Below are 14,969 nucleotides of genomic sequence, written 5' to 3'. Positions count from 1 at the left end.
TCATAATTTATTCTGCCTGTTTTGATCTTTGACTGAGCCGTTACTGTAAATCGTAAAATCAGAATTCAGCAGCAGTAATACAGCAAGACAGCAAGACAAACCAGTGCATTAAAAAAAAAGAAAAAAAAAAAAAGAAAACTGAATCCCTGACCCTCACAACAAAATAATAATGTTCTTTAAAAAAGGCTGTCATCAAGTTGTTTTCCATGTTTTGGCTCTACAAACCAACCCTCCATTCTCATTACAGCTCAAACTGCTCAGAGTGGAGTCGCGTGCTGCTGCTGTTGTTGTTGTTACAATAACACCAGTTATTACTGGGTGATTCCCAGGAGAAAATCCCCCTTTGAGATGAAGGTCAACGCTGACTGGTGTTTGTGACAATCGCCTTAGTCACGTCACGTCGCACAAAACAGTGGTGCTACAGTATACGACCAGAGTGACGGTGATGTGACGAAGATGGATAATGTGTGATAACTGCCGAACAAATCCTGCAGCGCATTCCAGTGATGGCCGCTGAATCTGCAATAAAAGCGCTTAAGTGACAGAGAGAAAATTGTTAGAATGGGAAAGGGGGAAAATCATTTAAAGTGTGGGGAGGAAAAAAAAACGCCGGGCCGAGGGGAATTAAAGATGGAGACTTGGACCATCTAAAGAACGAGGTCTTGTCTCAGTCTCCTGTCCCCGTCACCTCTTATCCTGGCAGAACAAAGGGCGGCCGCCTCCTAAATGTGGCGCATTAGCCCTTTAGTTCCAGAGGGGGTAAGGTGACACCCTCCATGTATGTGGTCTGTGCGGCACACATCTGTCAGGGCCTAAGGGGGTGGGGTGGGCTGGGGCGGGGGGTGGGAGGGAGGGACAACGGGACCTGGAAGCACAAGGAAGAAGAAACAGAGCAAGAGGAGAAAAGGTTTGTGCGTGTGTGCGTGTGTGTGTGTGTGTGTGTGTGTGTGTGTGTGTGTGTGTGTGTGTGTGTGTGTGTGTGTGTGTCCTCGGGACCCCTGCTGTGACAGAGAAGCCTAATACCCCTTATTTACTGTGGAAGAATTAGTCCTATCGCATGATACTGCTAAGCCTGGCTGATCACTCCCCCCTATGGCTCTTCATGTCAGTTACTCAATCAGAGAGCAGATATCAATGGACACAACAACATACAAACACAGAGAGAGAGGAGAGACGCACTCCTTCACACATGCCGATAAACCCAAATGAACAATCACAGACCTGCACATGTCTGTTGTAGGTCTGGCAAGTTTTATATTTAGTTATTCAAATACAATTATTAAGATATTAGCATCCTTTTGTTAGTTGGGGACTACGGATGAAAACTAGCAACAGTGCTAAGTCCGGTGTATTTACATCAATATGCATTGTCCCGTCTAAATAAACAAATAAAGTTGATTTTTTTCCCCCCTAACTTTAAAGGGGTACTTCACCCAAAAGCAATAATTCACCAATTTTCTATTCACCATCATGCCAAGGAAGGAAGAAGAGTTATCAAAACGCCACCATTATATGAAAACCCTGTTGCCAGCCGGACCCCCCCTGGAACTCCAAAAGTGTTTTGATAAGTCTGAAAAGTTCTCCGAACCCTTCCTTGGCATGACGGTGAGTAGAAAAATTGGTGAATTATCGACTTTGGGTGAAGTATCCCTTTAACTTTGACCAGTATTGTTCATTTCACTCAAATACCTGTGGACTTTTCAAACTGTGTTAATGACGCTCTATAACACGGAGCAAAGAGAGATGGTGCTGCTTTAACACTGCTACTTTGCTGAGGCTTTGAAATCCTGAAACACAGCACAAACATTTAAAATGCATTTACTTTTGCTAAATAAAATACATATCAACACTTCATTCAGTTCATATGCTCAGAAGTTATATGAGGAGAGAGACGTGGATTAAATGTTCCATATTAAAGCAGATATCAGTGGAATGTTTTTGTTAATATAAGTCCTAAATAGTCCTATTTTCCGTCAGCAATCACTTACATGAAGTATTTCAGCCTAAACACGAGTCTCTCCGTCACTCTGCTCTGCTGTAACCCGAGGAGAAAATTTTCCTTGTGGGATACAAGTGTTATCCAATGAGGAGAGAGAACGGCATGAAGGGCTGTGTGTGCAGCCAAGGGATGCGCGTGAATGTGGTGATGTAGCACGAGGACCAATTGATGCCTGACAAGGGCGGGGGCTGCTAACTCATGGTGCGTTCAAAGAAACTCGTACTTTGTGTTTTTCCTTCCTGTGAAGTCATACCAGTTCGATCTGGTACGAGTTCACGGGTCGGAAGTTACGAGTGGCCGTTATAGGGAACTTTCACAGACAACAGGATGGTAAAAACACGAGCTACGGGTTACCTGGAACGCTACCAAGTCGTAGTTGTGACTTGAAGCTGTAACTTACGGTTTCAAAAGCCTGCCTTGAACGCAGCATTAGCCGAAACGGCCGTGAAGCTGATATCTGCTTTAATCTTCTTTAAAAGCATCAAATTTAGGAAGAATCTGTACAGCACCAAAGTAACTTCTTGATAAAACCATTTAAGACTTTTTTTCCCCCAGTGAAAACACAGTTTGTAACTTCAGTGATAAAGCCAACACTGAGTTGTTCAACATCATTACAATCATACAGATAAGTTTCCAAATTAAAAAATGTCTTCCTACCAACTCCAACCAGATGTCAAACTGTCAACCCGACAGAAAAAGTTAATTCACACCAGTGGGCCCCTGCCAAGTTCAAGCCTCTGATGAGATCTTAAGGACTGTTTGTTTTGCTGCTGTCAAAGGTTCAAATGGGGAGAAGACGGAGGTTTTGATGACCCCTGGCCCTCAGGTCCTTAGTGGGTGTTCTGCAAACACTCCCTATTGATGTGTGGATAAGGAGAGGCCCGCTGCCGCTGCCGCGCACAGCGCTCATGCTCATTTGAGTGGAAATGGACACTGCTATGAAAAGAGCCAAGAACCAAGCAAGTGGCTGAAAAGAAAAAGAGCATAATACACATGTAAGGGTGTCGTGGTTGCTGTGTGTGTGTGTGTGTGCATGAATGAATGAAGGTATTTTCTTTTGTGAGTGCACTAGTTTTCAAAGTAACTGCTACAGTACATGAATATAAGTGATGTATACGAGCATCTTGTGTGTATCGATGATACAGAATAAGGAGAAATGTGTACTATGACAGGGCCTGTGAAAAAAAACCTGAATGTTTCTGAGGGTGCTACATGGGAGAGACAACAGTATGGCTGTCAGACACCTTGTAGATAGCAAAGGACTGATGAGAGCAGAATAATAAAACCCCATAATCATCCTAGAAGAGGGCAGGTGTAGTAACAACACATGGAAATGCTGCTGCAACAAAAAAAAAAAAAAGTCACCAAACATCAGGACTGATGAGTGAAGATATTCTGTATGAGACACGGATCAGTGGGGACAAAATCCAGTACAGTGTTACAGTATTTCAGATGAAACACCTCAAACTTAGCAGCTAAAAGACTGATTCTGGATCTGTACAAAGAGTTCAGGCTTTGTGAGTTTCAGCTGTTATCTTTGTACTGACATGTCATCAAAATGAAATGTTACACTTATTGTTTGTGAACTGTGTCAGCTTGTTTAGGTGAACAACAGCGCATTAGATGAACAGGCCACCATGTTTACCATAACAGCTGATAATGCTGACTTTTGATTGGTTGATTGGTCTCTCACACTTCTTAGTCAATTTAAAGTACTGTTCGCACACGAATGATATGAAGGTGTGTGTTTGGGTGTGTCTGTGTTGGCACAGTGTGTATACACCACTGTTTAATGAATTTAGCCATGACAATCATAGATTTTCATTGGTGCGTCTGTACTATATGAAATATCCTGTAAGACAACATCCCAAGACAGCGCTGCTCTTAACCAAGATATTAAATAACACTGTCACAGCAAAGTCCAGATAAAGCTCCTCTTTCATTGATAACCTGTGCAGGACATCTCCCTGCAATCTGCCCAGAGCATCCTGAGCACAAACAAGCAGTAAAACTCAATCAACCAAGTAAACAAATATTCTGTGCAACAAACACAGAAACAGTTTCTCACTGCTCTCAAACTCGTCTCTTTCTTACAACTGTGATTTTTTTTAGATGGTAATACTGTAACATAATTGAACATAAGATATTTCAAAATTAATGATAAATATTAATTTAAAGTCTAAATATTTTATGTATGTATAGTATAAATAGTTTGACAATAATAAAATGTGTTTTTTTAATCATAAATGTTGTGTATATAAGAAATATTAACTTTACAGATAATGATATTGTGAAAAATATTTTTGGATGAAATTAATAAATGAGTTTGTCTTGGAAATATTGCTGTAGTGTGTATGTGTGTATATGTGTGCATGCACATGTGTGTGTGTGTAATATGTAGGCCAAGCAGGAAGTGACCCATAAACATATCCATCCAGCTCTTTCATTGGGGGCCAGTGTTGCCCTCCTCCTCTCACCCCCTCATCCCACTCCACACACACACACACACACACACACACACTCACGCGCACACACACAAACACGCTCACATTCAAAGCCCCCAGTGAGCGCTAAGCAGGCCAGCGGGCCAGCCGAGGGGGCTCATTACAGGTCCACAGAGCCCCCCAACACAAAGGCCTGAGCCGCTTTAGCCATGGGATGATCTGCTCTCTACTGACTAGAGAGAGTCCATAGACGGACAAAAGGAGGGAGAGAGGGAGGGGATGGGAGAGAAAGAGGCAGTAGAGAGCAGAGAAGAGGAGAGGAGAGGAGAGCCGCGGGCTTTAAGGATGTCAGGAGACCCCGGGAGAGAAAGCCTGGCGGGCGCTCAGAGAGGAACGGAGGGAAGAAGGAGGAGGAGGAGGAGGCTTAAGCTCCACGGCCACGTCAGGACATTAACATTCACACAACCTCCCAACATCTGCTGCCTCCTTCTCGCCCTCCATCCCTCCCTCTTTCCATCCCTATCTCACTCTGTCCGCTAACAACCCTGGAACAAAGACAGCGAGACGGAGAGTGAGGGGACAGATAGACAGAGTGGGACGGGAGGAGATGAAAATGTAGGAAATAAGTGGAAATACGAGATGTGAGGTGAGATGGATCCGTTTAGGAGATTTGCGAGCGAGGGATTTAGCGGCTGCAGGTCAGAGGACTTGAGAAGGAAAAAAAAAACTCAAATATTCGCAATTATAAAAACATGATTTAAATTATGAAGGGCGTTCAATGGTTAGTTGCAAAGCGGAGGAAAGGCAGCAGAAACCGAGGCAGAAATCAAATGATAAATCAGTGCAATTACCTCATAAAAAGCTGCTTTATCAAGTTTAAATCTGTTGTCCATTTGTAATTTACTGTAAGTGATATGATCACGGGTACCCGAAGGCCTGAACCAGGCCAGCCTGGCCTCTCTGCTGAAGACAATCTTTGACTAGGCCATAAACCTGTTCTTCTGGAAGCCTCCAGGAGAGAGAGGAAAACCAGAGACATGTCCAGCACATTAAACCCTCTCCCCTTAGCCCTGCGCCTGGCCCTGGGCCGACGTCTGCACCAGTCTGGCCCGCTGCACTCAAAGCCACATGCTCAATTTAATGATGCCTCGCCGCTATTAGTGCAACATTAGCCTTGAGGTGGCGGCGCAGGGAGAGTGGGGCTGTCTGACACACAAAACATCACAAAACATATTTGAGCAAAAAGGAGAAACTTCCATTTTTCCAAAGCGACTGTAAAACAAAAGTTTAATTATCCCCGCTCCGAAAAAAAATTCCCACATGTAAACTACGCAGAGTCGATACAAAGTATGATGAAATATGTAAAATATGCTTCACAAAGTTTGTATCGGTGGAATCACAGCAGGGGGACTGCAGTTGTGTCTGGGCCTACAGTAAGGCTGAGCAAGTCTTAAGTGTGGTAAAGAGTGTGGCTGCTGGCTGCTTTATAGATGATGTATAGATGCCTGCTTCTTTCATATATTTCCTGTGGTGAAATTAGAGCCCTGTTCTGAAGTACTGGGCTGTGTCTGTGTGTGTGTGTGCATGACTGTAAACATGAAGACATCTTTCTCCACAGTCAATCTCTGCCTGTCACATCTGGCTCGCAACTCTACCCCTCGAATACACACTGGAATATATACACCGCGTGCATGGTGACATCTATGACTTATGTACTGGGAGGAGTGTTTGAAATTAAGCTGCAGTGAATATGGGCCCAGAAGCACTAAAAGCCGAGATTGTGTGTATGCATTTGTCTGTGTGTCTGTGTGTGTGTGTGTGTGTGTGTGTGTGTGTGTGTGTGTGTGTGTGTGTGTGTGTGTGTGTGTGTGTGTGTGTGTGTGTGTGTGTGTGTGTGTGTGTGTGTGTGTGTGTGTGTGTGCGTGTGCGTGTGGTGTTTGCAGGGAGGGCTGCTGAGAGTGTGGGAAGTCAACCCTGAAGCCCGTCCAGCTCCACCGGGGGGTGTACACATGAGACTCTGTGTCACTGATGATGGTAAAAACTACAGTCATCTTCTTTTATTCCCCTGCTATACACACATTTGTATCTATATATATTTAATATCTAATATTTACGTATGCATGTATGTATGTATGTGTATGTGTATGTATGTACGTGTATGTGTATGTGTATTAGGCTTGGGCGGTATTACGGTAATACCGTATACTGCAGGTGTTTAAAAATAGCAACGGTATCAATTTCAATACCGTCATGAAAAAATGCAATGCACTTATATAGGAGATAAGGATTAAATATTAAATAAAAGTAATTTAATGTCTAAAATTGATTATATGTCCAGTAGCACTTATGTGTGGTTGAATTCTCAGTTAGTTTAATATGTTTTAGCCTACTTTTACCTGCCGTCATGGGATTTCTTGGTTTCCCTCATTAAACTCACAATCCAACAACTCCAAAACACTGTGGTGGACAAGTTGTGACCTGCACATTCACCACGCTATGAGATAACGACGGAACATTATGAGACAGAGTTGGTTTCAAGGCAATGCAGAGACTGCTTGCCAAAAAACTGCCCCCAACGTGAACGTGCATCAGCAGTTTTGCATGAATTTACCTCAAAAACAATTTGTCCACAGGAGCGTTTTGGAGTTGTTGGATTGTGTATTTGATGAGTTTGATGAGGGAAACATAGAAATCCCATGAGCCTCAGTAGCGTAGCTCTGAGCAGCTCACATCTCTACTCCGCTGTTCTAAAAATAGCTTGCATCGACAATTAAAGGTAACAGACCTACTGCTAAAACTATAGGGATTATGGCAATGGGTCAATTTACCAAATGTTGAACTATCCCTTTAAATGTCTACGTGGTGCAAAAAAAATAAAAAAATGTAATGTGTGTTTTCTTTTTTCTTATAAATTATTACTATAGTGCAGAGCAGGGTACATTTATGAATGAAAGCACATGTCCTTAAAGAAACTGTGGTGGATTGACAGAACAATTAAGACTGTCATCCCTGGAGCTGTGCCTCCATCATGAATAAAATGCTACACTGACAGGTAGGTACAGTATACACTCCATAGTGTTATCTCACAGTGCCTACAACTTAGCATTAGTGAGTGAGTGAGCAGAAACTGGTATCAGCATCGAGTGTGGAGATCCTGACACTTGTTCTGCACCACGCTGCGACAAGAAAGAGAAGCAGAATCATCATCCACTTACCTGCAGCCTGCAGGACCATGTGCATCCGAACTTTAGCCTGCTCCGCCGGAGTCTGCACAAGAGCGACAGAGGAAGATAAGAGAGAAAATTAGTCGCCAACGATAATGTGATGTTTTATTTTCCTTCCTACGCAGAGTTTCTTATTCTGTCTGGGTCAGAGTTTGGGGGCAGCTGCAGAACGGAGCCTGGAGCTGCAGGGCTCAGTGTGCTGCTTGAGGGCGTTTAGAGCAGGAGAGACACTTGTTAACTCAGAGGCTTTCTAAGCCGTCCTCTTAAGGGATGATCAACCTGTTTCCACTGTTACCCTAGTGCCTGAGAAATCACAAAGCGCAGTTCGTGACAGGACAGTCAGCCTCCACACTAACACAACTTTATCTATATAATCTAGCTCTGAAACTGTTGCGTCCCTCAGGCTGAAATATATTTTACCCATGATAATCTTTAACTGCAGCCATTAGAGCCGAATGTTCCCTTAAACTGTCCTCACGGAGCACCGGGGGGACGACTCCGGCGCGCTGCTATAGTCTAGTCGTCTCTTTAAAAAAAAAAAAAAAACCCTGCTAGTAAAAAACAGAAAGCAACAACATCCCTGACACACCAGGGAGAATCAATGAGGAAGAGATGAAGAGAAATTTAGAGACAAAGAGGGAGAGAGTGAGAGAGAGAGGGAGAAGGGAGAGGAGAAGAGAGAAAACAAAAGCTGCTGTAACAAGTCTTTAGAGAGTTGGATAAGAGGGCACAGAGAGCACATTTTACAAAGATCACAGCCAAAGACTCAACATATTCCCCTTCCCATCATGTGTGTGTCTGTGTGTGTGTGTGTGTATGCATCAGAAACGCTTAGCGGGCACGAACGGGAGGGGGAGGGCCTCGTGCTTTGACAGCTGTATTGGGAGGTGCAGCCCTTTTTTTCCTGACATGCCCTCAAAAGGGCCTTGCTGTAATTCCAATATCACTGCTATTAGATTTGAGGGTCTTAATTGTCAAGGAAGAATGATGGCTACGACAGGGCGTGGAGCTATAAAAGGCGAGCGCGCCGCAGATTGCTCTCCGAGGTTTTTTTTTTTTTTTTTTTTTTTCTCCGGTGCTACCGTGGCACGGCGGCGGACCTCGTTACCATGCAGCGGCGGAGACTGTGTGTAGGATTAGAGAGAAATTAAATGCTAATGGGGATGGGATCTGAATCCGCTGCCTGGGAGCATCATTTAGACGACAGGGCCGGGGCGTCGCTGACAGGCAGCGCTTCCTCCCTCCTCCTCCTCCTCCTCCTCCTCCTCCGACACCACAGATAACCCGGCTCTTCCTCCGCACCATTCCTTCCTTCTTCTGTCCCCCCCCCCCCCCCCCCCGACCCACCCACAGCAAAAAAAAAAAATCTGATTTATCAAACTGTAAACTTGTCACTTTGTAAAAACGTCACTTTTCGGTGGCAGTCGGGGAAATATAATGACCCCCTTTAATGTAGCGATGTCAGGGTGCTGTATCCTAGATGGAAACGCACATCAAGGCACCGCACAGACACAGACTGACACACACTTAATGCAACATGGATATGTGTGTGTGTGAGTGTGTGTGTGTGTGAGTGTGTGTGCGTGTATCCCCCTGTAGCAGGTGACATAATGGATCACGCTCACACTGACTTGCAATGCTCGACAGCTGAAATTACCAATCACTATTATGTCGGAGAAGGGGAAGAAAACTTGAGGCCTTCACCCACACACAGACACACACACACACACACACACACACACACACACACACACACACACATCCTCTACTCCCCTTCATGAAGAACTGATTAGGGCACATTTCAGTCTATTTTCTTTCTTGCTTTCTGGCATCTTTGCCTTTATGTGAACAGTCTTAGAGCAAATGGAGGGATTACATGCCACAAAATGACTGTCCTGAGTAGGATTTGAACCCATTTAACCGGTACGGGGCTTAGCCTGCCGAACAATAACAACCACAGGGAAATCAGTCTTTGTAACTGTGACGACTCATTTACAGCAATAACGCACCACGGCTTAACTAACCTGTGCGCGCGCAATCATCTTAGTTACAGTTTATTACGACGCCCCCCGAAATAATTACATTAGCATTTGTTTACATTGGCCTTGAGGCATGTGTAAGGCCATGCATCCTAAATGCACACACATATATATACACACACACACACACACACAGCTTCCAGCTCTTGAAGGGTAATAAGACACTGAATCACTCAAGACAGACTACTGCTGCTGCATTGTGTGACGCTGCTGAAACTTTCAGGCAACTTGCTTCTCTTACAACACTAATCAGTGATGTCAAAGCAACCGTCACCTTCCTGCCACACGTAAATGGGAAAACACCAGCCTTCACATCAAGCACTGGAGAGATGGTTTTTTTCTCTCTCTCTTCTTTTCTATGTTTGATTCAGCATTGAATTAACCAGTAACACTTTATTATAAGTACAAACTATTAAGCATTAGTTAAGCATTAATAAATACTTAATTCTTCATTTATAACACATGAATACTCATTAGTATGTAGTTTATACAGTTGGTGCTTATCAATGATGAGTAAAAACATGTTTAACTGTGTTTATAAACTACATACTAATGAGTATTCATGTGTTATAAATGATGAATTCAGTATTTATTAATGCTTAATAGTGTGTACTTAGTGTTACCAATTAACCTGCCAGAGCTGCAACTAACTATTACATTCATTATCGATTTATCTGCAGATCATTATTTCCACTAATGGATCAATCCTTTTGTTTATAAAGTGTCAGAAAATAGTGAGGAATCATTTTAAAATGAAACTATTACGTTCGCATTCACTGGACTCAATCCTTGATAGTTTTCACCTAGATGATAATTATAGCAATTATTTGTTTATCAAAATAGTTGTCAATGTTCTGTCAATCAAAGTTACAGTTAATATCTGTAGAAAAGAGAGAGAGAATTAAACAAAGAGCAGGGTAAGTGTGAACTTCCTGCCTACAGAGCTAAACTGACCCTGAGACGGGTTAATTAATATCTAATTATCAACACAAGTGAAAGTAAAAGGTGCTCGCAAGTCAGCTCACAACTAAGCAAACAGAATGACGCACAACCCACACACACACACACACACACGTGACATTTCATGTTTTTGCTTCCCGACAAACTCTCTATTTTTCACTCTAATTTGCACACACGCGCGTCCGCTTCCTCTGTGTGTAATTCATTAGTAAACAATAAAAAAGGCGTTAATTGTGCTCCCCAGAGGCAGATCGGCGTTCCCCCCACTGGGAGAGAGGCGCCCGCTGCATCTGAAGTGGCTTCGCCCCACAATTAGAGCCGTGCCTCCTCGACACACACAAACAAATATGAGACACCAGGAGGAGGACTGTGTGTGTGTGTGTGGAGAGAGTGAAGCAGGGGAGTGTGTGTTGGAAATAAGCAGCGAATTTCCTTACAGGGGCTTTAGATTATCACACCATGTAGAGAGGGAGGGGAGGGGGGGGACAAAAGACAAGACAGACACAAAGTTGCTTTTGTTTTTCTTCAGAGCTCTGGATGTATGGCAGACAGAAAGAGGGAGTGTGAGAAGACGAGGGAAGATGAGGGAGAAATTAGAGGAGGATGATGAAGAAGGATACGGAAATAGGAGGAGACCAGAGACAGACGGGATCAGACAGCCGCCGTCGACTGGATAGGTTTCATAAAGTAGAAACGATCAGACTTTTATTATTGTGAAACGGCTGGTTCGTACAGAGCCACTGATGTGGGAAATTGCTGCAGCGCTGTTCACCTGACAACAGACAAAAGTGTCACATGCAGACAGTACACACACAGAGTGACGGACGCTGAAGTCAGAACGATCAGTGGGAGCAGTCGAGGCTTCAGCGCCTCACCCAACGACACGTGGACAAGAGGAGGCATCGCAAAGCAGGGACGGACTGGCCATAGGGCGATATGGGCAAATGCCACAACGGCTGCGTAATGAAGTGAATTTATGAGGTGTATGTATGTGCTATGTGTTGTGGGATGTGTGCAATATGTGTTATGTTATGGAATATGTGCTATGTTATGGGATATGTGCAATGCTGTTGGATTAATATGGCTGGGGTGTATTGTTCTTTTTGCTTTTTGTCTTTGTCATTGTGGCCATTAATTTAACCTAAACCTATTAAAGGGATAGTTCAACATTTTTGAAAATTGGCCCATCGCCATGATCCCCCTAGTAATAGCAGTAGGTTCGTTACCTTTAATTGTTGGTCCAAGCTGCTTTTAGATCGGGGGAGAAGAATACCGAGCGGCGCAGCTACACTACGGAGGCTAATGGAATTTCTTGGTTTTGCTCATCAAACTCAGCAAATACACAACCAAAAAACTCAAAAACGCTGTGGTGGACAAGTTGTGACCTGCACATTTACCACGCTATGAGATAATAGCGGAAAGTTAAGAGAAGTGAAGCAAATACTCGGAACTACTTTCTTCAGTGAACCACTGGTCGGAGGGACACAGTGTGTGCACCTCAGCCAGTGCCGTAGTATACGGACGTATCTGCAGTAAACAGGCGCTTTTGAAATCACTCCGCCGAGCAGCCGTCTAGAGTGTAAAGTCCGACTTTGCCTCTAAAACAACTCCATCTCGCAACTTTCCGCTATTATCTCATAGCGTGGTGAATGTGCAGGTCACAACTTGTCCACCACAGCGTTTTTGAGTTTTTTGGTTGTGTATTTGCTGAGTTTGATGAGCAAAACCAAGAAATTCCATTAGCCTCCGTAGTGTAGCTGCGCCGCTCGGTATTCTTCTCCCCCGATCTAAAAGCAGCTTGGACCAACAATTAAAGGTAACGAACCTACTGCTATTACTAGGGGGATCATGGCGATGGGCCAATTTTCAAAAATGTTGAACTATCCCTTTAAGGCATTTATGGCGCAGCTACAGTGTCCAAGACAAATTTCCCTGAACGGGACAATAAAGTTTATCGTATCGTATCGTATAAGTGGCCGCGTGAAGATGCAGGTGTGCTGATGTAGCTGTATTATTTATTTATACACCTGTTTACGGCCGGCCAACTCTAAAAGACTGAACACACAGTAAGAAATGGGGTACAGCAGTGTTTTTCAACCTTGGGGTCGGGACCCCACTTGGGGTCGCCTGGAATTCAAATGGGGTCGCCTGAAATGTCTAGTAATTGATGAATGAAATGAAAATTACTGATAAAATATGTTTTTTAACTAATTATTATTCTTTTTAATTATGATTAAAAACACCACACACAATCTTGAACAATTTTATTCTATACTTTCACTTTCTCAAATATAAATCGAGTTCAAATGAAATGCAGCATATAAAAATATCTGAGCTGGCGCGTCTTGATTGACAGCAAATCACAAATTTTTGGCAACCTCGCGATCATGTGCAGTCACGTAATCGTGGGGTCGCCAGAAATTTGTGATGTCAAAATGGTCTGGGTTCGAATCCTGCTATTGGAGATCAATGCATTTTCTTGTCATATCATCATTATGATCACTGCTATGTATATACAGTATACTACATATAGAGTTTGTGTAATGTGTATCCTCTCTGTCAAAAATGCCAGGGTCTCTTTTTGGTGCCAGTCCGTCACTGTCGCAAACCCAACGAATAATTGACCATCGTCCATTCACTGACTGAATCACGGCCGCGTTCCCCTCGGTTGTGCTTTTGTGAAAACTTTTATAAAACGATGAAAAAGAAGCTTATAAAGAAGTTCAAACTCTGCCTACTTTTCCTTTTCCCTCTGTTCACCCTGCCACCGTCCCACCAACACCTCTGCTGGAGCAAACCGGTGCTTTACATGTTGCCCCCTGTTGGAATATCTGGCAATTAGTGTTTGTGTTTGGCTTTTTGACATATCTGTCTTTTGAGACTTTGGGGTGAAACACTTGATAAAAGCAGAAACTCACTCGCTCTCTGTTCTATATGTGTGTTTATCAAATCTAGACTGGTATGTGAATGGTGCAGGTATTCTTCCTCTCTTTCCTATGAGGTGTAAAGGAACACCCTTTTATAAACATCCTTCTTTTCAAGTCACAAAAGAACACAAAGAAGTGACACCAACACCCGCTTGACTCAGGCTAACTCTTGCCCTATATGTGACAGGAAGTCCAGTCCGCTCACAGGAGGCCTCCAGCTTGTTTGCCTACCTCACCATGGCGACGACAGACACGCCGGGACGCGCTCAACTCGGCCTGCTCGCCCAGCGCCTGTCCCATTAGTCAAAAATAAACATGTCCCATTAGAAAAATAAATAACCCTCACTCCACTTGGTAAAAACAATGCTACTCTGTGTATAATGAGGCACGGCAAGCAGCAAATTTGATCTATTTCGAGTCATGCTCTGCTCCAAGGGGGCTATTATTATCATTATTAGGCCTGAGGCCAGCCAGACAAAGCTAAGCATGGTGGGTCAGCGGATGAATTAATGCCTGTTAGAGCAGACACACAGAGAGGCCGAGCAAAGGTCAGATAGAGCGTCTCTGGCCAGATTGTGGTCAGATGGTTGGGCTACTGTCTTACAGCATGATTTACTCTCCGTCCATCAGACCACACAGCAACAAGAGTCTAATTTATGACCGACCAAGAACAGAGGAGAAGAGAAGAGAAGAGAAGAGGAAAGGAAAGGAAAGGAAAATAAAAGTGAAGGAAAGAAAATAAATTAAATGAAAGAAAACACAGCTGTTTCATTTCTACAAAGATTTTAAGAAACTACAAGACTAATGATTTAGCTCACTGTTACTTTCATTCATCCTCTCCCAACATAATCTGTCCATCCATTCAGTTTATATACTCATAATGACCATAATCAGTTCAGGTCATACTACCAGGTCAATTGAGTTGTGAACAAAAACAGAGAGAGTGAGGAGGAAACCAAGGGGAGAGGGCGGGACAATGAAGGAGTGAAGAGGTAGATAGAGACTGTAGTAGGTCAGAGAGAGAGAGAGAGAGAAAGAGAGAGGAGCTCGGCTGAGCTTCCTGATGATTAGTTGAGCCCTGGAACGGGCAGACACAGTAAACCATCATCCTGCTGCAGCTTGGAGGAGCAGCAGCTCAGTGGAGCTCATCTCATCTCCACTACAACTCCACAACTCGACGGAACACGAGACGTACACGCCGCAATGTACGAGACAATTTCAAGACAAAGACAAAAAAGATCCTGCTCAAAAGTTTTTGGAAGATTACTGCTGAGAGTGGCAACATGAGAACAAAAAAAAGAAAAAAGAAAAGTAGTTTATGGTGCACAACATGAAACGCAGTATGTGATAAACGGCTTTTGGGGGATAGATGATCG

The 14,969-nt window shown here is 43.6% G+C and overlaps 1 protein-coding gene across 3 annotated transcripts in view; it reads right to left on the bottom strand.

Moving 5' to 3' along the window:
• Positions 1-14,969, bottom strand: part of rsrc1 (arginine/serine-rich coiled-coil 1) — a 133,500-nt gene that overhangs the window by 55,206 nt on the left and 63,325 nt on the right. For all 3 annotated transcript variants that reach the window (XM_083985478.1, XM_083985480.1, XM_083985479.1), the window contains exon 6: positions 7,659-7,710. In XM_083985478.1, coding sequence (XP_083841604.1) covers positions 7,659-7,710 — 52 coding nt within the window. The remainder of the gene's footprint in view (positions 1-7,658; positions 7,711-14,969) is intronic.

This window comes from Trachurus trachurus (genome assembly GCF_905171665.1).
Source record: "Trachurus trachurus genome assembly, chromosome: 13".
NCBI classification, from domain to species: domain Eukaryota; kingdom Metazoa; phylum Chordata; class Actinopteri; order Carangiformes; family Carangidae; genus Trachurus; species Trachurus trachurus.
This window is presented reverse-complemented; position numbering and strand designations above follow the sequence as displayed.